This window comes from Nannospalax galili, unplaced genomic scaffold, assembly GCF_000622305.1.
Source record: "Nannospalax galili isolate Female #2095 unplaced genomic scaffold, S.galili_v1.0 scaffold553, whole genome shotgun sequence".
In the NCBI taxonomy this organism is placed as follows: domain Eukaryota; kingdom Metazoa; phylum Chordata; class Mammalia; order Rodentia; family Spalacidae; genus Nannospalax; species Nannospalax galili.
Window position 1 is genome coordinate 2,069,992 of NW_008336313.1, and position 15,066 is coordinate 2,085,057.

General features: G+C 38.9%; 1 protein-coding gene across 3 annotated transcripts in view; it reads left to right on the top strand.

The window, feature by feature from the left end:
- The window catches only part of Wdr78 (WD repeat domain 78), a 117,575-nt gene that overhangs the window by 69,702 nt on the left and 32,807 nt on the right, over window positions 1-15,066 (top strand). For 2 of the 3 annotated variants that reach the window (XR_003849225.1, XM_008831087.3), the window contains exons 8-9: window positions 5,425-5,619; window positions 14,787-14,992. Coding sequence is in view for 2 of the 3 variants with exons in the window: in XM_008831087.3 (XP_008829309.1) it covers window positions 5,425-5,619; window positions 14,787-14,992 (401 nt within the window). In the remaining variant the exon portion in view is untranslated. The remainder of the gene's footprint in view (window positions 1-5,424; window positions 5,620-14,786; window positions 14,993-15,066) is intronic. The other variant, XM_029562493.1, reaches the window with a different exon arrangement.

The window sequence follows — 15,066 nt, forward strand, 5'->3', positions numbered from 1 at the left end:
TGTTTGCAGTTTGCATTTCCTAGGGCGTATTCTCCACTGACAGTCTCTTTCTCTTCTTCGGAGATGCTAATGACCTGAGTGTTAGACCTTTTGTTATATTTATTCTCACAAGTCCCTGGGCTCTATTTATTCATTCATTCAACCTGTATTCTCCCTGTTTTTGAGATTGGGTAATGTCTATTGTTCTTTCTTTGGGTTCACTGATTTTTTTTTGTCCTTTCCATTCTGCCATTTAACCCACTAATTATGATTTTAAATCCTGATTACATGCTTTTCAGCTCTATAATTTCCACTTGTTTCATTTGCTAAAGTGTTATATTCCTTTGATAATGCTTTCTTATTTGTTTCAAGGATGTTCATAAATTCTGTCGAAGCATTTTTATGATGGTTGCTGAAAATTTTTCGTTAGATTATTCTACTTTCTCTCATCTTGGTGTTTGTGCCTGCTAATTATCATGGTTTTCATTGAAGTTGAAATTTTCTTTATTCTTGGAAGGGCCAGTGACTCTCAGATGAAATCTAGATGTAAGCCTTCCACTTTAGCAGGCTTTGACAGCACACTGCAGGGAAATGGGAATCACTGCCTCATTACTGCTAAGTGGTGGTGGAAATCTGGAGTTTGTGAGACAGTCTTACTGAACAGTCCAAGTGACCTGGAACCCACAATCCTCCTGCCTCAGCCTCCTGAGTTCTGGCATGATAAACATGCACCTTCACACTCAGCAGAAGTCCAGTTTTCACTTGACCTTGTATAGCACCTGAGGGAGGGGCATCCTTATGACCTCTGAACAGTGCTGGGAACTCTGGCTTCCTTGAATCCTTTGTGGCCAGGGTGCATAGAATTGCATTATTGAGCCACATACGGCCTTCACTGACACCATACAATAGAGGCTGTCTCATTACTAGGAGGCAATCAAAAAAGTTCTGATTCCTGACAACTCAACTCTGACTACCTCACTTTGGCGAGAAAGGGAAAACTGTTGTCTGTGAAATTGCAGCCTCCCCAATTCTTTCTGTCTGACACTCTCGTTATGTTGGTAGAGAAAAATGCCCTGACCTTCTCTTTTCCACACATGGTGTAGGGGCCTCGTGGTGAAGATGGGCTTCCACTGACACCATACAATAGAGGCTGTCTCATTACTAGGAGGCAGTCAAAAAAGTTCTGATTCCTGACAACTCAACTCTGACTACCTCACTTTGGTGAGAAAGGGAAAACTGTTGTCTGTGAAATTGCAGCCTCCCCAGTTCTTTCTGTCTGACACTCTCGTTATGTTGGTAGAGAAAAATGCCCTGGCCCTATAATGGACCTTCTCTTTTCCACACATGGTGTAGGGGCCTCGTGGTGAAGATGGGCTGTCGCGTGGCCTTGTACAATAGGTAGAACTGTTTTCTTCAGTTCTGTTATAGAACTGCTATAGCAGGATGGCTGTCACCTAAAAGCTTCCTTCCTCTTAAAGCTGCAGCACTGTGGTCCTCTGAATAGGGGGAACAGGCTTCTTGTGGGCATTTTCTCTCTCTATATCCAGTGGTGTTTCCAAGTTGCTCTTTTCTTTAGCTGTGCATCTGGAATGTATGAGCTAGAAAGAATCCCCAAAGACCTTACCACTGTGCTGTCCCTTGGGTTCCAAGAACCCTAATTAATCTTTCTTCTCTCTTCCTTTCAAAGGCTCTTTTTGTTTATCTTCTATATAATTTCCTCTGTTCTTAGTTCATTTTGACATCAGGAATAAAGAAAAGTATGTTTACTTTATCTGCACTTAAGTTTTTTTTAATGTTGACATGCAGCTCTATCCATCCATCCATGCAGCTCTATTTTTAAAAAGTATTCTATTTATTATTTTTATTTTATGTGTATGCGTGTATTGCCTGCACGTAGGTAAGTGTACCCATGTCGTGCAATGCCCGCAGAGGACAGAAGAGGCTCCAGGAATTGGAATTACAGACGGTTGTTAGCAGCCATGTGGGTGCTGGGATTCAAACCCGGGTCTTTATGTATTTTTAGAATTTTGGCTATTTAGTTTTTTAAAATAGTTTAAAATCTTTGTAATTGAGTTTTTGTACATTTCATATAATAGATCATCAAATTTAGGTCCCCTCTCCCCATTCACCCCCCACCCCGTAGGCTCGGATTTCATGCATTGTCTCATATATGTTAAGGCCCATCCGGTCAAGCATTTGTACCCAGATGTCCCTCAGTGCAAGTTTATTCACTAGAGTCTAGTCAGCCTATCTAGAGTCACTTCCTTAAAAAAGATCAACTCTCCCTCACCCTGCAGTAATTAGTTGCCAGTAGTTTCTTGGCTAAGGCTGGGCCCACTGCCCATTCCCCAGTTCTATGCTGGGTTTTTGTCTGATTGAGTCAGCGTGGGTCTTATGCATGCTGTCACCATTGTCGCACATTCCCAGAGGCCTGAACGTCTGTTTTCTTATGTTCATGCACCAACCCTGGCTCTTAACAATCTTTCTGTCCCCTCTTCTGCAATGGTTCCTGAGCTGTAGGTGAGTGTGGTTTAATATAGGATTAATATCCACTCTACAGTCTCTTATTCTCTAAAACTTGGCCACTTGTGGCCTTCTGTGTGCATTGCACTTTGTTGTATGAGGAAGCTTTGCTGGTGAGAGCTGAGGGATGTATTAGTTTTCTCTCTACCCCTGTTCTGCTATGGTCCATGAACCTTACGTGTAGAGGTTCCACTGTAGATGTGTCACTTAGGGCTGGGCATCTCTCAGATGTATATTCTCTGTGTGTGACCAATTATGCAACTATGCAGTAGCCTCCATCTGTTGCAAAAAGAAGCTTCTTCGATGAGTGGTGTACAGTAGACTTGTCTGTAACTATAAGGATCCATATTTAGAATATGGTAAGAAATTTAATTGGCCTAGAGATATGCCAGAGATAGGATTTTCTCTACGATTTATGATCTCTCCTGCCATGTGTATTTGGCTAGGTTTATAGTGCCACCCATGAGTTCCTGCCCATTGATAAGGCTTTACGTGTAGATAGATAGCTGTTGATTACCCCCTAGATAACAGTGCTACTACTGCACCAATAGAGGTAGTTTGCTGTGCCAGTCACTGTGGTTATTAGGTTTTACAGATGAATTGGAACATTGATTGATTTTCTCCCTTAACAGCTTACATAGTATCCTTCACAACTATGAGAGCTAGTCTTGAAGGAGGAGACATCCAGGTCAGTTCCAGCTCCACTGTTCCAAGTCCTGTGTCTGAAGTATGTCGTATCTTCAGCAATAGGGTCTTTAAGTTCTGGGAGGCAATCAAGGGCTGTGGCAATAGCCTCTGTTATTTAGGGAGTCTCTTGGACTGCCTTGACCAATAACTCGAAGGGAGCTTTCTCCTGTCTGGCACTGTGTTTCTTGTCATACGGCCTTCAGGTATACACATGCACTCATCATGTGCAGATATTGTATGTGTATTTTTCAGTAGGTTTTTGAGCTAATACATTTCCCTCTGATTTTTCACACCATTTAATCTTTATTCATCTCTCCTCTCTCTCTCTCCATGTCTAACCTCCCTCCTCTCATCCTAAAGTCCCCCCATTTCCCCTTGATAATACCTGTCTCCTATCCTCCCTCTCTTGAGTTCCTTCCATTTATCCCATGGCTCCTTGTTTGTCCTCCTCTCCTCCCTTCCCAGTTGAATATCCCCATTTTCCCCATTTTAGGAATGCACTGAAATTTTTATAGTAAGCACTTATTAAGTAGTATAATATGGGACTAGTAGTCCCCAAGTTGGTACACATCCTTGACATCTGTATGTTGCCTTGCATTGGAGGAAGGACTTTTCAGAGAAGATCACAGTCCTATCATCAAATGAGATTATCTTGGTTAATCAGATTGGGCCCAATCTACACGCATAGTACTTGAAAGGTCCGAGAGGCATAATGTAACTGTCTTTGAAAAGGAAAGGTCAGGGTAACTCTTTTTTTAAAATTTTATTTATTATTTTTATTTTATGTGTATGCATGTATTGCCTGGATGTAGGTAAGTGCACCTGTGTCATGCAATGTCCCCGGAGGTCAGAAGAGGCTCTCAGATCCCCTGGGACTGGAGTTACGGACAGTTGTTAGCTGCCATGTGGGTGCTGGGATTTGAACCTGGGTCTTCTGCAAGACCAACCAGTGTTCTTAACCCCTGAGCCATCTCTCCAGCCCCAGGGTAACTCTTAAGAAGATGCAGAAGTCAAGAAGACAAATTTCTCTCTGGTACCTCCAAAAAAGAATATTGTCTCATCAACTTAGTTTTAGTTCAGTGACACAAGTAACATCCTCTAACTCACAGAATTTTAATACAATAAATATGTGTTATTAGAAGCCATACTATTTTTATAGCAGCAACAAACTAATATACTAGTAGTACAGTGGTCACATAAAAACAATAATAAAACCAGACCTTTATCTGAAGACTGATAACTCTTATTTCAATGTGAATATTGAAGTATGGAGAGTTACTGCTGTTGTTTTAATGTGTCCCCCCTAAAGTTCATCTGTTGGAAATTTAATCCAGAAATTTATATGTTAATGTTAGTTACAAGTGGGCTTTGGGGAGGTAGTTAGAGAACATCATGAGGATGGGGCTCCCATTTCAGATTGTTAAAAAGACCTTGCATGCTTCTTATATCTGGCCATATGATGCTTCTTTTCATGTAGTGGACAGACAGCAAGAAGGCCCTCACCAACTGTAGCCCCCTGACTGAACTTTCCAACCTTCAGAACTCTAAGAAATAAATCTGACTTTATTTTTTACTGAATCTGTAGTGTTGGGGTTTGTGCATACAAATGTATGTTCAAGTATGTGCAGGTGCAAGTGTGTGTTTATGAGTTCACATGTACATTTAGTGTGTGCATGTATGTATGTAGAGGCCAGAGGACAACCCCTGATGTCTTCTTCCTCAGGCTTCTCACCTTATCTTTTGAGACAGAGTCTATCTTAAGGACCTGGGACTCACTCATTAGTTTAAGCTGGCTAGCCAGCAAGCCCCTGGTATCTCCAGCCCGTCTCTGACTCCCCAGTGCTAGAAACAGAACCGCCACACCCATCTTTTCACATCGGTTCTTGGGTTCAAACTACTCAGGACTTTATGCTTGCACAGTAAGCACTTGAACAACTGAGCCATCCCCTAACCTGTTAATCTATAGTTTTCTGGTAAATTAACAGGTAATGAATTAATATATACACATATTATCTCAGATTACCATTGTTTATCTCCAGAAAAACAATGTATATTTCAAAGATTAAGAATTCTAAAATGAGTTATATGTTTGTATTTTCTTTGTGGATAAAAGATTCAATAAATGACTGCAAGTTGTTAGAAACTGGATGAAAATACTTTTTAAATCTTCAGAATGCATGCTCCATCTACTGTTACTTGGATAGTTTGTCAATCAGTCATGTTTATATTTTACAGCTAGTGAATCGAGTTCCCTAATGGATATAGAAAATGTAATTCTGGCTAAGGTTCATGAAGGTGAGGAAGACCATTCAGAAGCAATATTAAAATCTGAGAAGCTCCAGCAGGACTTATTTTTCATGGAACGGGTTCTGATGGAAAATGTATTTCAGCCAAAGCTTGCAACTTATCGTCAGCTCCCTATTTTAAAAGGTAAAAGAAAAGAGCCAGGAGCTCCCCCAAACCCATGTTACCCCTGAGGAACAGATCCTCAAACAACCTTAAGAGTAAAAATAAATTGTTTTATCTGGGCCAACCGTATGGTCTTAAATACCCAAAAGGAATGTATAACCAAAGATTAATGGGGTCAATATAATTTTTAAGAGTCCGTATGTATAGCTAAAGGCTACATAACAAGAAACAATGCCAGACAGGTGATACCTTCCTTTGAGTTATTGGCCAAGGTAGTGCAAGAGACTCCCAGACAGTAACCCAGCATAGAACTGGGAAAATGAACAACAGACCCTAATCTTATCTAAAGGAATATTGACAACTGATTGCTGCTAGATGAGGAACAGCTGATCTTCCTAAAACAAGGATCTCTAGATAGGCTGACTAGATTCAGCAGATGGATGAGCACTGGAGAATGGCTGAGGGCGCCAACAACACAGTAGACAGTAACAGGGATGACAGAGTATATGAGCTCCAGTATGTGGGAGGGGGAGGCCATGGGGTGTGCCATTTGGAAAGTGGATATATAGATGAGTAAGATTGTGTGGGATGTTCTGTATGATATACACACAGAAAAATCAACAACTTAAAATAAAGACATTTGAGGAGGAAGCATAAAAATTTACTTCATGTTAAATAGTAGAGGTGATAAACATTACCATTGAAATCTACCTGATGACTTTATATACATACTCAGGTACTAAGAATCCGAGTGTAACCAACTGTGACTAGTAATCATCAGATACATAGAGATTAAAGACACATGTGCAAACATCTAAGCTTTAGTAGCATTAAAAATGTAGGAAACAGCATATTTTAAAATGAAATGGAGATCTTCTTTAAAGGGTAAAAACTCATTCAGTTTTATATCTTACAAAATAAAGATAGAACTCTAATTCAACTGTGAACCTAAAAATTTACAGCCATTTTTGAAAGAGATGTATCCTTGCTCTGGAATATGTTACTGAAGATGTTAAAGCGGTGATGAAGTGCTTCTTCTAATCATGTGGTTATTAAATTAAAAAAAATTTTAAATTCTTCAAAGCATAAAAACTTGCTTCTTAATAATTAGTAGATGTGAAAAACATTACTGTTGAAATCTACCTGATAACTTTATATCCATGTTCAGAGACTGTGACTAGTAATAATTAGATACATAGCGATTAGGGACATGTGCAAAAATCTAAGTGTTAGTAACATTAAAACTGATTCTGTATGAAACAGTATATTTTGAAATGAAATGATCTTTTTTTAAAGGTTAAAACCTCATTCAATTTTATGTCTTGTAGAGTTTATACTGAGTACAATATTGTATAACTGTAATAATTTAACTGTAAACCTAAAATTTTACAGCCAATTTTGAAAGAGATGCATCTTAGCTCTGGAAATTGTTATTGAATGTCAATGTTGTTGTAATGAAATGCTTCTTCTAAGTATGTGGTTATTAAATAAATAATTTTTTAAAAAGTAATAAATAAAAAAAGGCCACATGCAAAATTCATGAATGACATCAAAAGGTTGATTTGCTTTATTTATTGAGGGCACCAAGAACGCACTTCTGTGTAAAGTGGCAGCGCTGGGCTTCAGTTGCCTGATAATTCAAAACAGCCAATCCTGAATGTTTGAAATGAAAAATATTTTGATTAATAAGATGATTACATGGAAGCCCAGTGAATTACTAATATTTTACTAAACTAAAATTTTAAATATTTTTTAGGTATTGTTGAATGTTATTAATAATTTTTTTCTGTAAAGCTAAATAGAAGTGGAAATAATCATTAAAAAGTTATAAGTATATTTACATGTTCATTCATCACAATAATTAATTTTAGTGTTGCTCTTTGAAAATGTTGTGTAATGACTTCCAAATTTTCTTTAATTTAAAGAAATCCTGTTTCTTTAGTTCTCTTAAGAGACATTTGAATAAAATGCATTAAATTCATTTTGAAACTTAAAAAAAGGCATTTTTAAAAAGTAATCATGTTTAGAAAAGCTCAAATAATGAAAAGATTCTGAATTATGTTACTGGATATTTCTAAATGTAATGTTGACACTAGTTATCACTTATTAAAGAATGTGTTTATATAAGTTGAAGCCTTAAGCATATGAGTATTAGTAGAGTCCAGACTAAGGAATCCATGGAAGGTTGCCCCTTCCATTCAAAATTTTCTGCTTCCTGCTTCAGTTAGTTCCTCTTTGTGGGTCGTGCTTCCCTCTTCCCTTGCCATCCACACTCTCGGCTTCTGGCTGTTTTAGTTGCTCCCAGATCACATTACAGGGGTGTTTATCCCATTCTCGTCACTACAAATCCCCTATCATGTGTTCACAGAATATGTTAATTTTGCTCTCTCAAATTTTATTTTTCTGACTTTCTGGGGATGGAACCTAGGACTAGGTCTTGAACCCAGGGCCTCATTGCATGTTCTGCCACTGAGCTTTACCTCTAGACCCCTGAATATTTTTAAAGATTTTAAAGATTGATCTAATTCAGTTTTTCAATACGTGAATTAAGTGAGGCCTATGAAGGTTATATAGGGAGTCATTTGATTCCAGGTTTAATTTTTCTACCATCCTCCCATTTTTCAGATTTATCCTAATCATCCTATGGCAGTTGATTGCTCTAAGTATTTAGAGCCTTCCCCTTCCCTGCACTAAACTACACATCTGGCATGTGTCCTTCTAAAGATAGCTGCAATCTGGCCAGAAGCTTCGTCATTCTATTGTTTGGAGACACTTTACAATTGAGAGACCACTGAAATTTATTTGGTAGTCCACTCCTTCCCTTTATTATCTTTGCCTGTTGTAGTCCCAACTTTCATTAACTTAGTTACAGTTAACCTTGTGTAACTGGTTACATCAAAAAAATTAGATAACAAGGGGCTGGAGAGATGGTTAAGAGCTCTGGCTGCTCTTGCAGAGGACCTGGGTTCTGTTCCCAGCACCCACAGGGCAGCTAACAACCATCTGTAACTCCAGTTCCAGGGAATCTGACACCCTCCTCTGACCTCCACAGCACTGCATACACATGGTGCACCTACATACATGCAGGCAAAATACTCATACATATAAAATATAAATAAAAAATTTGAATTAAAAAAATAGATTACAAGATAGTATGTGTGCCAAATGATTGTAAGCTATTTGCCTAAAGAGATCTAGAACAGTATTTTAAAACCATGCTCCTCTTTCATGTTAGATTCCTATTTAAATTTTTTATCATGTATGCAGAATTTCTGTCTTATATCCAAGGAGCTGTCTGGTTGCAATTTAAAGTACTGTAAATATTGACATTTACAAACAAAACTGTTGGTATATCACTTGTTTACTAATTAGAATAGCATAGAAAATAATGAGGTAAGATTTACAAAGAGTAATATGTCTATTTTTAAACTGTGTTTTTAAAAACATATTATTTATTATTTTCATTTTATGTGTATGAGTGTATTGCCTGCATGTATGTGAGTGCACCCCTGTCGTGCAATGCTACGGAGGTCAGAAGAGGGCTTCGGATTTCCCTGGAACGGGGGCCAAGGACAGTTCATAGCCGCCATGTGGGTGTGGGTGCTGGGAATCGAACCCGAGTTCTCTGCAAGAGCAGTCAGTGCTCTTAACCACTGAGCCATCTCTCCAGCCCTTAAACTGTGTTTTTAACACATTTTGAAAATTTATATACTCGCATAACCAATATCCTGATCAACAAAGATTATAAATATTATCGTGTTCTGCTTCCAAATAAACATTACCCATCCCTAGACAGTGATGAAATTGATACCTATCACCATAAATGAATTTTCCCACTGGTGGTATGTTTTGTAAGTACATTCACATAATAATTACTCTTTTTTAAGCTGGTGAGATGGCAGCAAGTAGAGGCACTTGCCACCAAGCATGACAGCCTGAGTTTGATCTCCAGGACAGACAGCAGAAAAAGAGAACTGACTCCTGCAAATCCCACCTCCATACTTGTGTACATACCCAAACACACACGTGCACGCATGCATGCGTGCACACACACAAATAAATTTAGTAATATAAAAATCAAAATAATACTCTTGAGTTTGGCTTCTTTTGTTCAACATTACTCATTTTGAGATTCAGCTAGATTGGCATACACAGAATAGTTCATTTTTTTCTCAGAGAAGTGTTCCAGTGCATGAAAATACCATCATAATTTGCCCATTCACCTATTGATTGATCAACTCTTTTTTCCTTTTGAGGCTGTTATAGATGAGTCTTTGGGTGAGGCTTTTGGTAGACATGCTTCAGTTGCTCTGGTTAAAATTACTACAAGCTGAATTTCTGGTCATTGGGCAAATATGTATTCAGTTTTATTTCAGGAAAAGTTATGCTATCAAAGAGTTATACTGCCTTACACCCCCATGGGCAGTATAGAAGAGTCCCAGGTGCTCAATTCATAATACCTGATACTGGTAATCCTTTTAAAAAATTTTTATTACAATATATTAGTTATGCATAATAGGTTTCATTATGATATTTTCATACATATATATAATGTACTTTGATCCTATTTACTCCTGTCACCCTTTCTTGTCCCACTCCTGATGATCAATTTCCTCTTCCCAAATAGCAGTTACCTGTTGCAAGGTGAGGATGGTCCATGAGGTCCACACCTTTATGCAGATTTATAGGCAATTTGTGGTTGCTGGAGGAGGGAGAGACGCTTTCTTCATTACTGTAGCCGGTGGCAAACTGCCCATGCACTTACAAACAATCTCTTGCCCATGCTTGTATAAGTAACTTTAATTAAACGCATCAGTTCATGCCCCCTCCCCTAAAAGACATTAAAATCCTCTTAATGTTACCCTAAAGATTGTAATGTTGGGTACTTGTTCATCATTGGGTTATTTGTGTATTTTTCATTTAGTGTTTGGCTAAGACTTTCGTATGTATTAAAATGTAGTTCTCTTTAAAGAATATTTGTTGTTGTGTGTGAGTGAGGGGGAAGGGTGCTCATGTCACACTTGTGGAGGTCAGAGGACAACTTTATAGAATTGGGTCTTTCCTTTTACTATGTATGTCCTGGGACTCAAACTCAGATTGCTGGGCTCGGTGGCAAGTGCCTATACTTTCTGAGTCATCTTGCAGGCCATGATGGCTATGTATTGTAGCAAAAGTCAGGTGTGATGGCACATGTCTTTAATCCCAGCACTTGGGAGGCAGAGGGAGGTAGATCTCTGTGAGTTTGAGGCCAGTCTGGTCTACATAGCAAATTCCAGGTCAGCCAGGGCTACCTATTGAGACCCTATCTCAAAAATAAAAAATAAAGTTAAAAAAGAACATGTAGTGAGACACAAAAGAGTAATTTTAAGAAAGAATATAATGTTGGAATAGATTAAAAGGAAGATAGTATGCGGTTGTAACCACTGAATAACAATGATCCCAAAAGAATAAAGAAAACCAAAGCTTGAAGTAAGGTTATGACTATTGATAGAGTTACATAAATCTATCTAAATAGACTCAGGTAAGTAGAGCTTATCTTTGTATTGTAGCTGGGGTGCTTTGCTGTTTTACCTGGCATTTCAGTAGCTCATGCTCGGGATTTGATGTGAAGGCCTGTAAAAGGCCTGAATTACTGTTGTCTATTTTAAAGTCTAGTCTATTTTCTTTGTTTTGTATTATTATTATTACCAATAATTTTGTCTTTTGGCTATACTTTTCTGCTTGATATTTCAGACCCTGTAGGTAGCCAAAAATTAACTTTGTTTTTGTTGTTGTTAAGGTCAGTATTATGAACTAGAAAAATGTGAACAAGAAAACTCAGTCACTAGCAACACACGTAAAGGGGACTGAGGGGATGGGGACTGGTAATAACTATTAAACCCAGAATATTCAACATATTGTTAAAGGAGAAGAACAAAGTTGAAGAATTGAGACCATGTGACCTCATGGCTTAATGTTAAGCTAGAGCTGTGCAGGGTCAAATTCACTGCTGAAAGGCACATGTGGCGTCTGGTTCCTTCTTCCCACCGTCCTTACAGAACCCGAGGCAAGAATTCTCCAAAACCGCTGTTTGGAAAATTCTAATGAGTTTATTGGACTTACTAACTGAGCTTGGGGTGCTGGTTTACTTACAGAATAGTGGGAGGTTCCCCCCCCCCATTTGTGGCTGCGCTGGAAAGCCCACACCCAAACATAAATCCTGTGACTTGCCGAGAGCCACACAAAATGTTGGGAGGCTGCCTAGTGGTGTTCTCAGCTTATATATCCGTAGCCCCTCCCCCTCATGCAGCTAAGGTCAACAGATTGGGTGGGAGGAGTAACTGGTCCCCCCCACACCTTGACTCCTTCCAAGGAGCTTGGGAAGGAGGTGGGAATATAGCTTGCTGCCATAGCGATTGGAGGAACTTCCAGGTAGCAAGTTAAGATAGTGTGCGGCTGGTGAGCAAATAGGCAGAGGAGAGAAGAGACTGGAGATCTCAGAAACAAGTCTGCATAAACAATCTACCGATCTTTGGCAAAAGACAGTATCACAGAGAAAAGCTAGACATTCCACCAAATGATCTTAGAACATCCACACAGAGAAAGTTAATCCAACCACAGAACTTGAAATCCACAAAGATTAACTCAAATGAGTTATGGATCCCAGTATAAAATACAAAACTTCTAGAAAATAATGTAAGAGGAACTATTATCTTAGGTGCTGCAATATTTAACATAAAACCCACAAAACACAATGTATTCCAAAAACTAATTGATAAAATAGACTTCCTTAACAAAGATGCTGTCAGGCAATAAAAAGACAAATTGCTGGAAAAAAATATCTGAAGAAGACATGTCTGATAAATGACTAGGAAAAATATATACAAATTTCTTAAAAATTTACAATAAAGAACAACTTGCTGTGGTGATGCCACATGCCTATGATCCCAGCACTCAATTGTGCAGGCAAAAGGACCAAGAGATCAAGGCTAGCCTCAGCTACAAGTTCAGCCTACGCTACATGAGACCTTGTCTAAAACAGCAACAAATCAACACCCCCAGCCATGACTTAAAAATGAGAAAAGAAGGTTAATGCTGTGGTGCACATCTGTAATCACAGCAAGAGAGTCAGGAGTTCAAAACCTGGGTTACATAGCAAGACCCTGTCTCAAAATTTAGTAAAATATTTGAAGAGATATCTCACCAAGGATGATACCCAAATAGCAAATGATCATATGACATACATCACTGGGGCATTAGAAATTAAAGCGACAGTGAAGTTGTTTAACATTGCACACCTCTTAGAATGGCCAGATCCAAAACACGTGGCCATACCAAATGCCTGTGAAGATGTGGAACAAGAACTCTCATGGCTGGTGGGAATGCTCAGTGGTTTTCCACTCTGGAACACGGTTTGACAGCTTCTTATACAACTCGGTATACTCTTACTGAACAGTTAGCAGTTGCTCCTTGGTAGGTATTCAAATGAGAAAAAAGTCTTGTATCCATTGCTCAGTGGTTTTCCACTCTGGAACACGGTTTGACAGCTTCTTAGACAACTCGGTATACTCTTACTGAACAGGTAGCAGTTGCTCCTTGGTAGGTATTCAAATGAGAAAAAAGTCTTGTATCCACACCTACCAAAAACTCTATGTACAATGTTTATAGGAATTTTATTCACAATTCCCCAAATTTGAAAGCAACTAAAATGTCCATCACTAGGTGGGTGGATAAACAGATTGAGGTACATCAAAATAATAGAATATTATTCAGTGTCGATCATCAAAATATGAGCTCACACGGGAAACTTACATACATATTACTTTGTAAACAAATCCAGTCTGAAAATGTGGCAGGCTGTGATTCCAATTATATTCTGTCAGGTACCCGCACTCAAGATGAACCTTCCCTCCTAAGTTAAACCTCTCTGGAAATACCCCAACGGACAGTCCAAGAGTTGTCTCCGAAGTAACTCAAAAGTCAAGTTAAACTGACAGTGAAGATTAGTCATCACACCAACCTGAGCAAATTAACACGTCCTTTATATTGTGTATGTGTCTATTATTATGGGAAATGCTTTTTTTTCATAACTTTTGGGTTTTTTAAGAGCACTGACTATTCTTGAAGAAGATGCAGGTTTGAATCCCAGCACCTACATAGCAGCTAATAACTGTTCATACCTCCAGTTCCGGGGAATCCAACACTCTCTTCTGTCCTCCAAGGGCAGTGCACGACGTGGGCGCACTTACACACATGCAGACATAACACTCATACACATAAAATAAAAATTAAAAATATGCACACACATTTTTTTTCAGTGATTCTGCAGCTCTAAATGACAAGTTAGGGGCCTTTGCCTTTATCAAGACATCACATCTAACCCTTTCATGGATGCTGATTGATCCATATAAATAAGAGGTAGACTGCTGAGATATTTGCATATCAGAAAGTAATCAGAAATCTGAAAACAAATTTCAGGAGATTTCTACCTCAATTAAATTTCAAGGGGTCCATGAGTATAACACAAATTGAGATATATACTGCATGTGTATGTGCGTGTTTATGGTGCTATGTGTGGGCGGTGCTTGCACATGAATGAGTGAGTGCCCATGCCCATGTGTACACATGTGGAGGCCAGAGAAGGATGTTGGGTGTCTTCCTCAGCTGCCGTCTGCCTTAGCCTAGAGACAAGATCTCTCACTGAACCAGATCTCTCACTTCCTTGCTTTGGCTAAGCTTGCTTGTCAACAATCTCCAGGGATTTGCTCGGCTCTGCCCCACCATGCTGGGGTTATGGGCACATGCAGCCATACTTTTCTTTTCTCCTGGGTTCTGGGGACACAAACTCAGGTCCTCATGCTTGCAGAGCAAGCACTTTTACTCACTGAGCTGTCTCCTCAGCTCTGTAATATGCTTTCTAAGGTAAAGTTATTGACTTCTTTTCCAACCAAAAAATAAACACTATGCCAGTTTTGCATTTTAGAGGTAACGTCCATCTTTTGAATGTGCTAATCTGGCCCGTTTACTGAGTGATCAGAAAAACTGCTATCAGAAGACTTCAGAAGGTCCAGGTTACCATGCACAGTGCCCTGTCACTTGAGTTACACAATCTAGCAGATCCAGTGCTTTAAATTTCAGCGATAGAGATGCTGTTTGGAGCTTTTGGTAGCCCTTCACCTGTGGACAATGATACTACTATTTAATTATAGAACCTGAACCTGGAGAGTCTAAAAGTTTGGAAGAAGAAAAACCTGATAAAGCAGAGGAGGAAGTTAAAAGAGAGGGCGATGAAGAAATAGAAATAAGCATAGAACAATCAACAATACCAGCCAATCTGGAACGACTTTGGTCTTTTTCCTGTGACTTAACCAAGGGCCTTAATGTGAGCAGCCTTGCCTGGAATAAAGTAAATACTGTAAGTCATTAAATACTTCAGCACGTTCCACCTCTAGCAATTAAAGGAAAATTCCTTTAAAGTTTTATTTCTCT